We start from the raw sequence: 13,824 nt of genomic DNA on the forward strand, positions 1-13,824 counted from the left end.
TTGTTAAACTTAGCGTTAAATGCCTTAAAATGTTGGTTACATAATAATGGTCTAGATTTGTCACCATCTAAAAGCTCTGTTGTAGTATTTTCTCGGAAGCGAAATCTACCATCTCCTCATATTAATTACAATGGAATTCCGCTAGCAGTTAAAGATCAGGCGAAATTTCTAGGTGTAATATTGGACTCTAAACTTACTGGAATTCCACATTGGGAATATGTTTTATTAAGATGCGAGAAAAATTTGAATATTTTAAGGTGTCTTACAGGAGTATGGTGGGGTGCTCATCCTTTTACAATGAGACTGCTATACAATGCTTTAATAAGAAGTGTTTTAGACTATGGAACATTCCTATTACATCCTGGTAATAAAACTGCAGTTAAAAAGCTGGATATAATCCAGGCTAAGGCTTTGAGGTTGGTTACGGGTGCGATGAAATCAACTCCAATAAAATGTCTTCAGGTAGAATGTTGTGATCCGCCCTTATATCTAAGGAGACAGTTCCTTTGTGATAAATACTTTTTCCGTACATTACAGCTAAGTTCTCATCCTTTGTTTTTAAAGATACGTCAACTTGCTTATCAGGTTGATACCGGTAACTACTGGACTAATAGAGATTCTCCATGTCTTGTAAACAGTCTTAGAAAATATGAAAGTTTGGGAGCTCCCACTCATCGAAGTATTATTCTTCCTCTATACCAACACAACTACAAGGGTCTTATTACTGTCCCGGAAATTAAATTCGACATAGGATCCAAATTAAAAAATAACCCTAACTCAAAACAGGAATTTATAAACATTCTCAATGATAAATGGCCTGACTGGCATTATGTGTTCACGGATGCATCTAAACATGAGGATAAGAGTTGCGTTGGCATTGGGATCTATCATTCACAATATAAGGGTATACAACAAGTTAAACTTCCACCTGAAGCTTCCGTTTACACGGGTGAATGTTATGGTTTACTTAAAGCTTTAGAATATGTTTTAATTTTAAAGATACCAAAAACAGTCATATTCTCTGATTCCTGCAGTGCTCTAGAAGCTATCAATAGATTTCCATTCAAATCCCATAAGCAGTCTTCAATTGTTTTTGGCATTAGAGATCTTTTATATAAGTGTTCACAGAAAAATTGTGATGTTGTGTTGGCTTGGGTTCCAAGCCATGTGGGCATTCCCGGAAATGAAAGAGCTGACCAATTGGCAAATGAGGCGATACGTGTTGGAGATACTGTTCCATTCACCAATTATTGTTCTGATTTGATAAATTTATCCAAAGTATATTTGTATGAAGCGTGGGATGGGGTATGGAGTAACGATGGTTCAGTGGGTAAACATTATAGAAAAATTCAGACGTCCATTCCGAGGAAACCATGGTTCAGCCAGTTAGTTTTCTCAAAAACTGTTACTTCTATTCTGTGTAGAATGCGCCTGGGTCATGTATGTACCCCGGCGCATTTACACAGGATGAAAATTGTTCCCGATCCTCACTGTTCCTGTGGGGAGTATGGGGATTTGAACCATGTTTTCTTTGCATGCACTCTATATGATCGAACTGACTTTCTTGCTAATCTCGAATCATTGCACATTCCATTTCCTACATCTATATTATGTTTGTTATACACAAATTCATTTAATGTTTACAAAGTTTTATCTTTGTTCATAGAACATAATGATATCAAGATATAGTTAATGTATAGTTACTTATATTATATTATTATTTTTGTATATGTTTAGATATATGTATATTATGTAATTATTTTAAAAAAATCCTTTTCCTTTCCAATTCCAAATCCCGATTTTTCATTATTTTATACATAATATATAGTTTCCCTAACTTGTAATTATAAATACAAACCTGACATTGGCTAATCTATGTAAAGCCAGACGAGAAGAAAAAAAAAAAAAAAAAAAAAAAAAATTCTTATTGTCTATGATGAGAATTCATCAATTTATCAAATTCATTCATCTAGGAAATTAAAATTTTCATGATTCGTTCGACCTTTAATTATTATTTTATTTGTGACTCGTATGTGCATTGAAATAAAATAAAGAATATTCGAAATAGAGAAGTTTTGTGAAGGTTGCACCGTAAAAAATAATTCATGGTTAATTAGTGCGAACCCGAAAACAAGGTATGAAATGAGTGATGCCGACAAAAACTCGAAAAGATTCTCATCGGATTAGTTTTAGCTTTATTTATTTTCATTGAGGATATCCGTTATCCCGTATCCGCTAACTCTTGGTGTACCTAGTGAGCCGCGGCCCGCGGTACATTTAGGTTTGCTTTTTAATTAAATTAGGGGTGTAAATACATAGCGTGGTTTTGATATTTTTTGTTTACGATCGTATACGATTTCTGTGAAGTTTTTAAGTGTAATATTTGCAGATGGCTGCTTACCGGCAAGTGTTGGTTAGTGCAGCTTTAGTGCTGTTGGTGTCAACGTACGTTAGTGCTAAGGCCGAAGATTCTGACGATGGAATCACTATTGAGGTTAGTTTAAGTGTGACCTATTTTTGTATACTTAACTAACTAATCCCCGCGTCTCTACCTGTGCAGATTGTTAGGTTTCTGTAAACTCCCTGAGAACTCTGATTTTCACGTATAAAATAATAAAATATTATTCTACTCCCTTTACAACCTCTCTCACTGCCAAGGGTCACTGGTAGAGATCTCTTGTAGAGATAAGTGCTTCCCTGTCCACTTTTTCTCTTCATTGTTGTTACAATGTTACAAACTTTCTGGTACAAACAAATAAAATTCTTTTTATCAAGCCTATGTCTGTTTCTGACCAGCACCCTATCTCTATGACAATGTTGTCAAGATTGGATCTCTTGTTAAGCTGTAAAATAGTACTTTCACATTAGAATAGATAACTCTCTACCTCCTTTTTCTACCTCTTACTTTTTTGTATTCAATAAAATACTAAGTTAATCTTGTTGAATTATGACCTTATTAGCTATCTTTCACAATCAGATAACCAAGTTTACAATGTTTTTAACTTTCATTATTTAGTACCTTGGCATATATTTTAATAGTAGTAGTAGTAGTCTCTCTCTGTAGTGAGCCAGGGATGGGTTAATCATGATAAAAATTCTTGTTCCAGACAATTGAAGAAGAAGAAGAGTACCAGAGTCCTCAAGTAGATCCTAAAAAGGTCTATCTAACTGAACACTTCGATGATGAGGCAGTCTTCAAGAAGAAGTGGATCAAATCTGAAGCCAAGAAACAAGGAGTGGATGAAAACATTGCCAAATATGATGGCAAATGGGAGGTAACACACAAATATTTGGTTAAATTGACATTTGACAAAGTTTTTCAGATAAAACATGGGTTCCTTTACCTCAAAAGGAAAAGGAATCTTTATTAATCACTTTGTTGTATGTTCACTATCCCAAAAAACTCCTACCATAAATAAAAGGGGTCACAACCCTCACCAATTAACCATTTGTCACAAAAAGAGTCTCTTACTTTTGAAATTGGTTCCAAAAGTCCAATTATGAATCGTATTCTAGATCCAGCCCCCAGCTAGACGCATCCTCAAGAATGACCTTGGTTTGGTCCTCACTACGGAGGCAAAGCATGCAGCCATTTCTTCCCTCCTGGACAGACCCTTTGAGTTCAAGGACAAACCACTGGTGGTGCAGTATGAGGTTACTATGCAGGTCAGTTGTTCAAATTACTTGTTAACTAAACTGTCTTGTCATATTTATTTATAGAAATAATTCTCCTTTTAAGAACTTATCAATGTTGCAGCGAAATGGCATTTAACCAGGAGTTAGCTATATCCCTAAGGGAAGTACTCTATAATACCACTATATTTGTTTAGTGAAATAGTCTCATTGAGTTGTCGTTTTAACATCTCGCGGGAGTTAGCCATATCCCTAAGGGCCAACTCCCGGCTTGTGCCATTTCACTGCGACCAATTGGCAAAAATTCTTGATTTTCCTGTAACTGACTATGAAACAAGTCATTATTGTATCGGAAACGGCTCTTACAATTTGGATGAAGTTTTGTTTGAGGTAATATTTTAAGGACCTCTGAAACGGTCAAGCATGTAGATTTTTGCTTGTGCCAAGCATTTTGATGGTTTACAAAGTTTGCTTGTTGCTTGAATCAATAGGATGCATTTACCTAGATATAATAATATGTAATTATAGCTTGTGTTAGTTCTGGATAAAGTAGCTTGTGTACCTACTACAGTGTTGTAGTGAAAGTATTATTTAAATCAGCTCAGTAGTTTCTCAGTTTATTGATTACTAAAACTAATCTTTCCTCTTTATAACATAAGTATAGATATTAAACTGTTTTACAGTAAAAGATGTAAACTTATTTGTCTCGACTGCATCATTCAATATTACCTAAATGATGCAATACCAGTATGTGTTTTCAAATACAATAACCAACCATATTCAGTCTGAAGTGCAAAGCTGATAAACCAATTAGTGCCACTGACTTTATTGCTTTTACTACTCGAGCGTTATTTGTAAAACAACCATATTTTATAACTAACAGTTATGATTCCATCATTTTTGGAGATCTTTCCTTAGGTAGTAGTATTTACTTAGTCTAATATATACTTTAAAGCATATTCAGAAAATGTCTGTCTAAAAACTTTCTGATGTCGTCTGCACGTTATCAGAAATTTAGCTTGAGATTGATTTGAAATTGGTTGGTTCTATATTGCTGCTTTACTGAGTGATATTAAAATAAGTTTTCGTAGAAAACCTTCAATGGATTAAAAATAAATGTCAAACGAGCTTGGTGGCTAAAATTTAGTGTTGAATACCTAGCTAGACCATCAAAAACTTGCTACTTTCTACTTTTCTTTCTTTGTACTAGAGTACAAAACGCATAGAGAGTGCATCTTCCAACATGCTGATCTGGCAAACTTTGGACATCCGATTGGCGTCCTGTTTGTTTTAAAGTCATAGCTACATACATAAATTCTTCAAATACTTTGATGGTTTCCTAGATTTTTATTTCGCAAAGGTGTAAATTGTCTCAAGTCGTGTAAAGAGATTGTATAAATCGTATTTTATTTTCGAAAACTGAGGTAGATACGCTCACTTATGCAAAGTAATTTTCTTAAAAGATACAAGTCTCATCTTTATAAAGGTAAACAATTCACAAAAATATCACAAAGAAATTGTGCAAGACATGAACTTTTGTTGGCTCCATTCCAATATTACTTTCGGAAACGTTTTATGGTCTTTGTGTATGTTTATTATTAGTTATTGCATGTCAGGGTACTGTAGTCTACATGATATAGGTTATGACCAAATTGACTATGGTGAGAGTTCCTTTTTAGGGTTCCTTACCCGAAGGAAAAGGACCCTATTACTGAGCCTGCTGTCAGACATCGAGAGCCTCCGCTGTCCGTCTGTCTGTCAGCGGGCTATATCTCATGAACCATAATGGGTAGAGAGTACTTTTCGCAGAATGTACAGAGTATAACGACAAATAATAAAAATTCCAAAATGAAAAAAAAGTAAAGTGACATAGTGTAATGTACAAACTTGTACGATGATACAAAAACCTTAAGAACGGTTTTTAATGGGCTTAAAGAAGTACCACTTTAATTTTTATGGCAGCTGTTTGAATTTTTTTATTACTTATTTTTAGGGGCAATAGAAATAGGTACACATTCTGTAAAAAATTCAATTCTCTACATATTACGGTTCCTGAGATATTTTCCGCTGACAGACAGACAGATGGATGGACAGCTGAGCCTTTAGTATTAGGGCCCCTTCAGGTACGGAACCCTTAAAAATGTACGTGTGTTCGTCTGCAACCATAAGATTGTCTGTTCGCAGGAGGGTCAAAACTGCGGCGGTGCGTACATCAAACTTCTCTCCAAAGGCGTTAACACAAAGGCCGACCTGCGTCAGTTCCACGACCAGACGCCTTACACTATCATGTTTGGGCCCGACAAGTGCGGGAATGACAACAAGCTGCACTTCATCTTCCGACACAGGAACCCCAAGAACGGCACTATTGAAGAGAAACACGCCAAGAAACCTACGTGAGTAATACACAGCTGACCGACGTCAGTTCCACAGCCAGACTCCTTAAACCATTGAGGACATTTTTTTTCTTTCAGTCGAATCAGGGGAATCCAGGGGAAACTATTATCATCATGATCAACCATTGCCAGCTCCCTACTGAGCAAGGTCTCTCAAAATGACCATGTTGACCCAATGTGGATTGACAGACTTCACACACCTTTGAGAACCTTATTGAGAAATCTCAAGCATGCAGGTTTCCACACAATGTTCTCCTTCACCATTAAAACAAGTAACATTTAATTGCTTAAAATGTACATTAACTCCGAAATGTTAGAGAAGTTGCAAACCTGGCATCAAACCCTGGATCTCCAGAATAGAAGGCTGACGGCTTACCACTGGGCTTTCTTTCTTTCTTCTCTCTGGACAGGCATGCAAGCTCACTTCAGAAGCCGAGTAGACCGCCCAGGTTGGACGGCTTCGTGGAGTGAGGCCACCAGGCATCACTGTTCTATAAGCTAACAGCAGCTATATAAGTCATATTATTTCCAGTCAGCGTCTCGACGATATCTACAAAGACAAAGAGCCGCATCTGTACACACTGATCGTCCGCCCTGACAACACCTTCACCATACTAGTGGACAACAAAGAAGCCAATGCTGGCTCTTTGCTCGAAGACTTCACCCCACCCGTCAACCCACCAGAGGAAATCGACGACCCTGATGACCAGAAACCCAACGACTGGGATGAGAGGGAAAAGGTAAGTGTGTCACCTTACTATATATAGTATTTTTATATATGTTTTGCTGACATTAGTGGACAACTGGGAAACCAACACTGTCTCCTGGCTTGAAGGCTTCACCACAAGTTCGTCCATGAGGCAGACAGATGGACACACTTTAACATTTATAATATTGCTTGAATGCTTTTTGTGTTCCAGATTGTTGACCCCACGGCAACAAAACCTGACGACTGGGACGAAGACGCACCCGCGACAATTGTGGACCCCAATGCGGTCAAACCCGACGGCTGGCTCGATGATGAGCCTGAGATGATACCAGGTAACAATAAGCTATCAGATATTCCTAGCTAGATCTTGGCCCTTTGGACTGGTGGAGAAACCAGTGTGGCCCATAGCTGGAAAGTTTGTATACTCCCAGGTGTAAGGGATGACTAGAAATCATAATTATTTAATCGCATTTTCCCAATATTAGTCTTATAACTGAAAGCCTGGTGGTTGAAAATTTCGTCGACAAGACATCAGGGCTTCGATCCCTAGCATGCACCTCTAACTTCTCGCAGCTATGTGCGTTTTACGCAAATAAACATCATTCGCTTTAAGGAAAACATTGTGATTGAAACCTGCATGCCTAATAGTTCTCCATATTGTCAAAATATTTTTAATAGAAAAATTGTTTACAATGTAAAATGTAATCTCAAGTATAATGATTAATGTAGTGTGGAAGTTTGCCATAGCTCTTTTCGTACCAATCCTCATTTTTGTTCTGTTTAGACCCAGAGGCGAAGAAACCGGAGGATTGGGATGAGGAAATGGACGGGGAATGGGAAGCCCCCCTGGTGGATAACCCTGCGTGCAGCGCCGCGCCCGGCTGCGGGGAGTGGAAGCCGCCCACCATCCCCAACCCTAACTATAAGGTATGCTCTACTCTACACCCGAGCAATGTTGCCAATTTAGTGTTTTAGGTACTAGATCTAATGATTTTTTTTAAATTTCAGTGCTTAAAATTTGACTTTAGTACCTTGTGCATTTTTATCATTAATTATATAGCTCCTCTGTGATCGAGTCTATTGAAAACTTAGTGAAAATGGCAAAAAGAATTAGCTCCTGTATCTGCGGATCAATTAGGATCATATTCTATCAAATATTCCTAGCAATCTTGGGATACATAACGAAGATAGAAAACTGGGGATACAAAAGGTGTTTTTTTTTTAAATTTCCACTGATTTGCGAAATAAGTAAACTTCAATATCATTTAAAAACTGTATCTACCTAAGTTAACTTAACAATTTAGTGCTTTTTCTAACAAAATCAGAGCAATCTGTTGCACTTTTTGGAATGCATTAGGCAGTTTTAGTGACAAGGTAATGGACAGCGCGTGGGTAGCGCCGCTGGAGCACAACCCTTTGTAGCTGCTGTTGTTCCTGGTGGCAATCAGTATTGGACGACAACGGTAAAACGGTGGCGATCACAATAGATCGGTAACGGTCAAGTGGTACAGGGTCTGAAGTTTGGCCCTGCACTGCCGCCAAATCAGCAAGAAGAAGAAAACAACCCTTTGTAATAATATTTGATTGTTGCAGGGCGTGTGGCGCGCGCCGCTGATCCCCAACCCCAACTACAAGGGCAAGTGGACGCCGCGCCGCATCCCCAACCCGCACTTCTTCAACGACGAACACCCCTTCCGCATGACACCCATCGTGAGTATACCCTCAACTCTTCTGATGCCTCTTTATTTCAGGGGTGCTAAGGAGCTCCGTAACCGAATTAAAAGTTTTGAATAATTTCAGATAGGGATGAAATCTTTTTTTTTTTTAATAAAAAATAAAATGAGACGTGTTATTAGTTCCATCTGTACACGACGAAAAATGCAAAATAAGGCGTTTCGTAAAGATGTTTTCTTTGGTAGGATTGACCCTTAGCACCTAGAGGATTTTTTTAACTGTCAGCGATAAAAAAAATCTTTTATTTTGTTGCACGAGAATGTAAAGGAGGATTTATCAAGTGGAGCCATCCAGATTTTTAATTAAAAAAATAGGGAGGGGGGGGACGGGAGGGGGCTTGATGGTTTAGTTGTGGGGATGACTGGATGGTTTTTGCCAATTACACTTATGTATTGCAAAATAACAAATTATTGCTACTTAGAATATTTTAAAATGTAACATCAAAAAGTTGTAAAATGGTTTCCTTTGAACTCCAGCACGCGGTAGGCTTCGAGCTGTGGTCGATGTCGCCGCAGCTGCTGTTCGACAACCTGATCGTCACGGACGACGTGGGCGTGGCCGAGCAGTGGGCCGCGCAGACCTACGCGCTCAAGCGTGCCAAGATCAACAGCGATGCGGTAAGCGACGCCTTACACAACTAGTGCGATAACGTGATATTAAACTCTGTATGAATGAGGGTGTACCATTTACATTGGTGCTAATCTGATATAGCAGTTCATGAAACTGTTGCATAATAAGTTATTAAAACATGAGTGTGAGTTTAAAACCAAGCGGCAAGCGCTGGTGGTATCACACAAGTGTTTTATGTTTCTAATTATATAGAGTTTCATACACTACTAAACTCGTAATAATTATCTTATCCAAACCATAAATTCTATTCCGGTGCTAAAGAGGTCACCCAGTTATATATTTTATTGATTGATGACATATACTTGGTGGATCTATGGATCTATTTAGTGCGAGCGAAGAGGGCGTCAGAGAATATCTGCTGAGCGGGAGCATACTATTGGTTGATCAGTTGACTTGTCAATGCGCCAATTTTTCCCCTACGCCGCTTTTTACTCATGTTAGTTGCCAGTCACTGTACAGTGTACATTCTAATGAATCAGACGAAAGGGTTTTTCGACGCGATATTTGATGATGTAGGTCTTACTCAATGTATTTTACACTTACATCTGATCAGCAAACATGGTGGGGTCGCGTGTTGGCCGCCACGGGCTACCGGCCGGGCTGGTGGGCGCTGTATGCGCTGTATTGCGCCATACCAGTCGCCGTTTACGTCACGTATCTATTGCGAAGGGCGAAAGAGGTGCTCCGTACTGTGTGGGCTACATGTGTGTTGCTAGATTCTCTGCACCTCGTACATTTGCCGAGGGTTGAGGTCCCGGCCATTAATTATATGATATGATATAGAGATTTACGCTAGACCTTTTTTATCTCAACTGAAATAGTACGCCGTCCACGCTTTCGTTGCGGGATTGGAACCCGCAAGGCTAAGAAAATTGCTTGGGGTTGGGTGCACCATGCAAAGTATGCCGGTTCCAGTTCCATTCTGCGCCACGGATATGTTAAATGTACCACCTAACTCATTTTCCTTCATGTCCAAGTTTGGTTGCAATATGCCACTTTTATAAGTTGCATCAGCCAAATTTGTTTGCATAGTAAATCCAAATTTAATCCAATGAAATATAGATCTTATTGCTTGACGTTAAGATTTTAAACACAAGAACAACAGAGAATCGTGCTATCTCGCTTATAATTCGCTCGTAAAAAACATGGCGCGTTGTTAACTACCATTAACGGTCGGACGCGCGCTATGATTGGCTGAGATATTTTCGCATCATTCAAAAATAAGATTACTGCGCGGGTTCAGTCAATGGCCACAAGTCGTTTAACACCTTAATGATGATATTCGCGTGGCACGGTTATGCACATACGTTAGGTGTGTGTGGTGTGTTTATAGAAATAGGTCATAAGTGCGATAGGTTTTTGATGCAATAGTTTCGCGGAATTGCTATTCGAATTCTGAGGCCGGCCGTACATCGGCGTGACTTATAAAATTGGTAGTACTGGTATTTAAGTAAGCTAAGAGTATATTAGTAGTAGTTGTGATGGCAAGTAGTCGCTAGCGTTGTAGTTTGTCGTAGGAGTCGTTCGTGGAGCGCGCGCTGAAGTTCGCCGGGGAGAACCCCTGGGTGTACGCCGTCGTCATCATCGGCTCCTTCATAATCGTTGGCCTCGTGGCCTACATGTGCTGCGGACCCAGGACTGTGAGTATACTATAACAGCGATGGTGCCTACTATACTATGTCCACGGAAAGAAGTTAGTACAGGGCTCTCTTTGTTTCGTAATTTCATACAGATGACAGACGAAAATCTCAATGGGAGTACACTATTATAGAGGTCGTGCCTACACTCTATCCACGAAAAGAAGTTCAGGTCGATCTCTGTTACGTAATCCTATATAGACGACAAAGACGAAAATCTTGTGAGCGTTAACCATTTTTAATCACCAACCAATCACAAATATGTTTTCAAAAAACATAGTTTCTTTTGTTATGTATTGGTGACTCAAAAAGGTTAACTCTCACTGAGATTATCATCTCTGTCCTGTTCCTATGTGAAGGAAAACATCGTGAAGAAATTTTCTAAATATTTTAAACCCATATTATCAAAAGTTTCGGTTCTGGCAGGATTCCAACCTGCATCTCTCCTGGGTATCACGCTCGGACCGCCTTTGACCACTAGGCCAATTTTTAAAAATCCTTTATCATTGAGGGTTTAGTTCTAGAAAAAACATGCAAAATTAACAATTTCTAAACCTAGTGGTTTGAGCTGTAATTTAATCTGTCAGTTAGTCAATTTATCCTTTTACATGTATGGATTTGATGCAAAAGTGAATAGTACGAGTACAAATGCTTTGTTAAAATCCTACTATGTGTGCTGTTTAGGACATTGATGCGGACGTCAAAAAGACAGATGCCTTAGTGGCAGATGATCCGCACCAATCGGAGGCCGAGGAGCAAGAGAGGAAGAGCGATAGTGAGAAGAAAGAGGGAGACAACGATGTTGACGAACAAGAGAAGCCCAGCAAGGCGGACTTGGAGGGGCCCGCGCAAGAGATCGACAGCACTGACGTGAGTATATTGCATTAGCGACCCGCTCCGGCTTCGCACGGGTGGACATTTATTTTTTCTATTTTCCGGGATAAAATATAGCCTATACGGATTCGGAAGAATCCCTCTAAGTAATGGTAAAAGAAATTTTGAAATCGGTCCAGTAGTTTTTGAGCCTATTCAATACAAACATACAAAAATACAAAGGTTTCCTCTTTATAATATTAGTATAGATTAGCAGACAGATGTACCAATCAGAGGCCGAGGAATAGGAGAGGGAGAGAGATGGCGAGAAGAAAGAGGGAGACAACGATGTTGACGAACAAGAGAATATAGGAACGCAAAAGGGGCAAATAAACATACATTCAGTTTTATATAATACTAGCTTATTTATACAAATTTCAAACCCCTTGGGGGTTGAATTTTCACAAATCCTACATCATAATAGCTATCTGCATGCCAAATTTCAGTCCGATCCGTCCAGTAGTTTAAGCTTTTCCTTTCATATTATATAGATCACTACACTTGAAGAATCCATTATCTGTCCATATGTGAAAACCGTATGAAAATCCATACAGTAATATAATTGTAACTTTGCAGACGACTCCACTAGTGGACACAGAAGGCGCGGGCGACGGCCAGCGGAAACGAAAGCCGCGCAAGGAGTAAGCGAGAGGGAGATACGCATTGTATGTTTACGTTTAGCTGCTAGAGCGAGAGGGCGGATGCGTGGTGACGGATAGACAAATCTTCTCATTTACTTTGTATTACACTATACGATTCTGTTCTAAGTTTCCAACCGATGTAATGTCAATATGTATAGGAAGGACCATGCCATAACCCTTGATCCGATACCGATATAAACTGTCAGAAAAAACGGGGTTTTAAAATCGATTTCAATTAATCGTATCGCTTTCTAAAAAAATTTTTCATTACACAGTAGGTAAGCACACCAATGAATAGACAATTGATTTCGAACAAGACATCAAAAACATCGATTTGCTTTTCGATTTCAATCGATTTTTCTTTCATAAGTACACAAAGAGTTTGATCATCATAGATGATTACAACTTCTCAGTCAAAATCTATTAACAGGGCTCTCTCCGTCACTCGTTTCATACAATCGTAGTTCCAATTTCATTTGAATATTAAGCGACCAAAGTACATGAAATTTTGCAGACATATTCTAGAAACTAATATCTGTGTCTGTGATGTTTTAGATTTTTCTAAAAATATGTAGTTTTAAAACTACAGGGGCTCAAAGATTTGTATGTAAATTTTTAAGACCGCGTCCGAATATTTTAACAGAAATCTGGAAAACCACAGACACAGATATTAGTTTCTAGAATATGTCTGCAAAATTTCATGGACTTTGGTTGCTTAATATTCAAATGAAATTGGAACTACGATTGTATGAAACGAGTGACGGAGAGAGCCCTCTTAATCAAAAGTTTAAATTGAATAAAACCATAAAATCGATACATCATAGTCAAGTTATTTTTGATTAAGCATATTAAATGTTGAAGGCAGTACGCTTACGGTCATGGCACGGTCCTATGCCTAGAGCTATAAATACTGCGTTATATTACAAACCTGTTAGTTCTCTGTTAGCGAATAATTTCCGAGAGTGTGTGTGATCGCTTTAGCGAATAATTTTATGGCTCCTATACACATTGGCCCAATGCGTTCGTCGAATGTTGACCGAACGTCCTTCTTTTCTTTGTCCTGGGTATCTTTTCGTGCGTGAGACTGTTCGCGGCTCCCCACCGAGTCGGCAAAACGCCTTGGCCGAGTACATTAGGCTAATGTGTACTAGCTTTTTAGATATAATGACGTGGTAAATTACTAAAAGAGGGATTTTTACCTTTGAAGTTTTCTGGCAAGTTTTCGATAAATTCATACTCCATAATATAATATTATAAATGCGAAAGTGTGCCTGCATCGCTGCTAGCTTATTGCGGCGCATCTGTTTAACCGATTTTGACCAAAATTTGGTATAGTGATAGCTGGCGTCCCAGGGAAGGGCATTAACAAATTTTTGTCCCAGAAAACCAAATTGCTTCCACGGGTTTTTTTTTAAAAACGTAAACCCACGCGGACGAAGCCGCGGGCATCGTCTTATAGGGTTTTTCACGACATTAACGATAGTACGAAACTTTGCTATAAATGCCCGCGACTTCGTCCACGTGGATTTAGGTTTTTCTATGCTTTGCCAGGGTTATTATCTATCTCCATTCCA

At 38.8% G+C, this 13,824-nt stretch overlaps 1 protein-coding gene across 2 annotated transcripts; it reads left to right on the plus strand.

Annotated features, from left to right (window-relative positions):
• Nucleotides 1-1,925: 1,925 nt before the first annotated feature.
• LOC123865896 (calnexin) lies at nucleotides 1,926-12,766 on the plus strand. 2 transcript variants are annotated; one of them, XM_045907110.1, is made up of 13 exons: nucleotides 1,926-2,135; nucleotides 2,390-2,494; nucleotides 3,108-3,275; nucleotides 3,517-3,666; nucleotides 5,818-6,026; nucleotides 6,559-6,766; nucleotides 6,947-7,067; nucleotides 7,520-7,662; nucleotides 8,329-8,445; nucleotides 8,946-9,086; nucleotides 10,617-10,739; nucleotides 11,421-11,606; nucleotides 12,186-12,766. In XM_045907110.1, exons 2-13 carry the CDS (start codon nucleotides 2,390-2,392, stop codon nucleotides 12,252-12,254), a joined length of 1,740 nt encoding a protein of 579 aa, XP_045763066.1. In that variant the 5' UTR covers nucleotides 1,926-2,135; the 3' UTR covers nucleotides 12,255-12,766. The 2 variants fall into 2 exon arrangements, with proteins under 2 accessions (XP_045763066.1, XP_045763067.1); XM_045907111.1 differs by lacking the exon at nucleotides 1,926-2,135 and adding an exon at nucleotides 2,258-2,281.
• The last annotated feature ends 1,058 nt before the right edge of the window (nucleotides 12,767-13,824 follow it).

Source organism: Maniola jurtina, chromosome 6 (genome assembly GCF_905333055.1).
Source record: "Maniola jurtina chromosome 6, ilManJurt1.1, whole genome shotgun sequence".
Lineage (NCBI taxonomy): Eukaryota > Metazoa > Arthropoda > Insecta > Lepidoptera > Nymphalidae > Maniola > Maniola jurtina.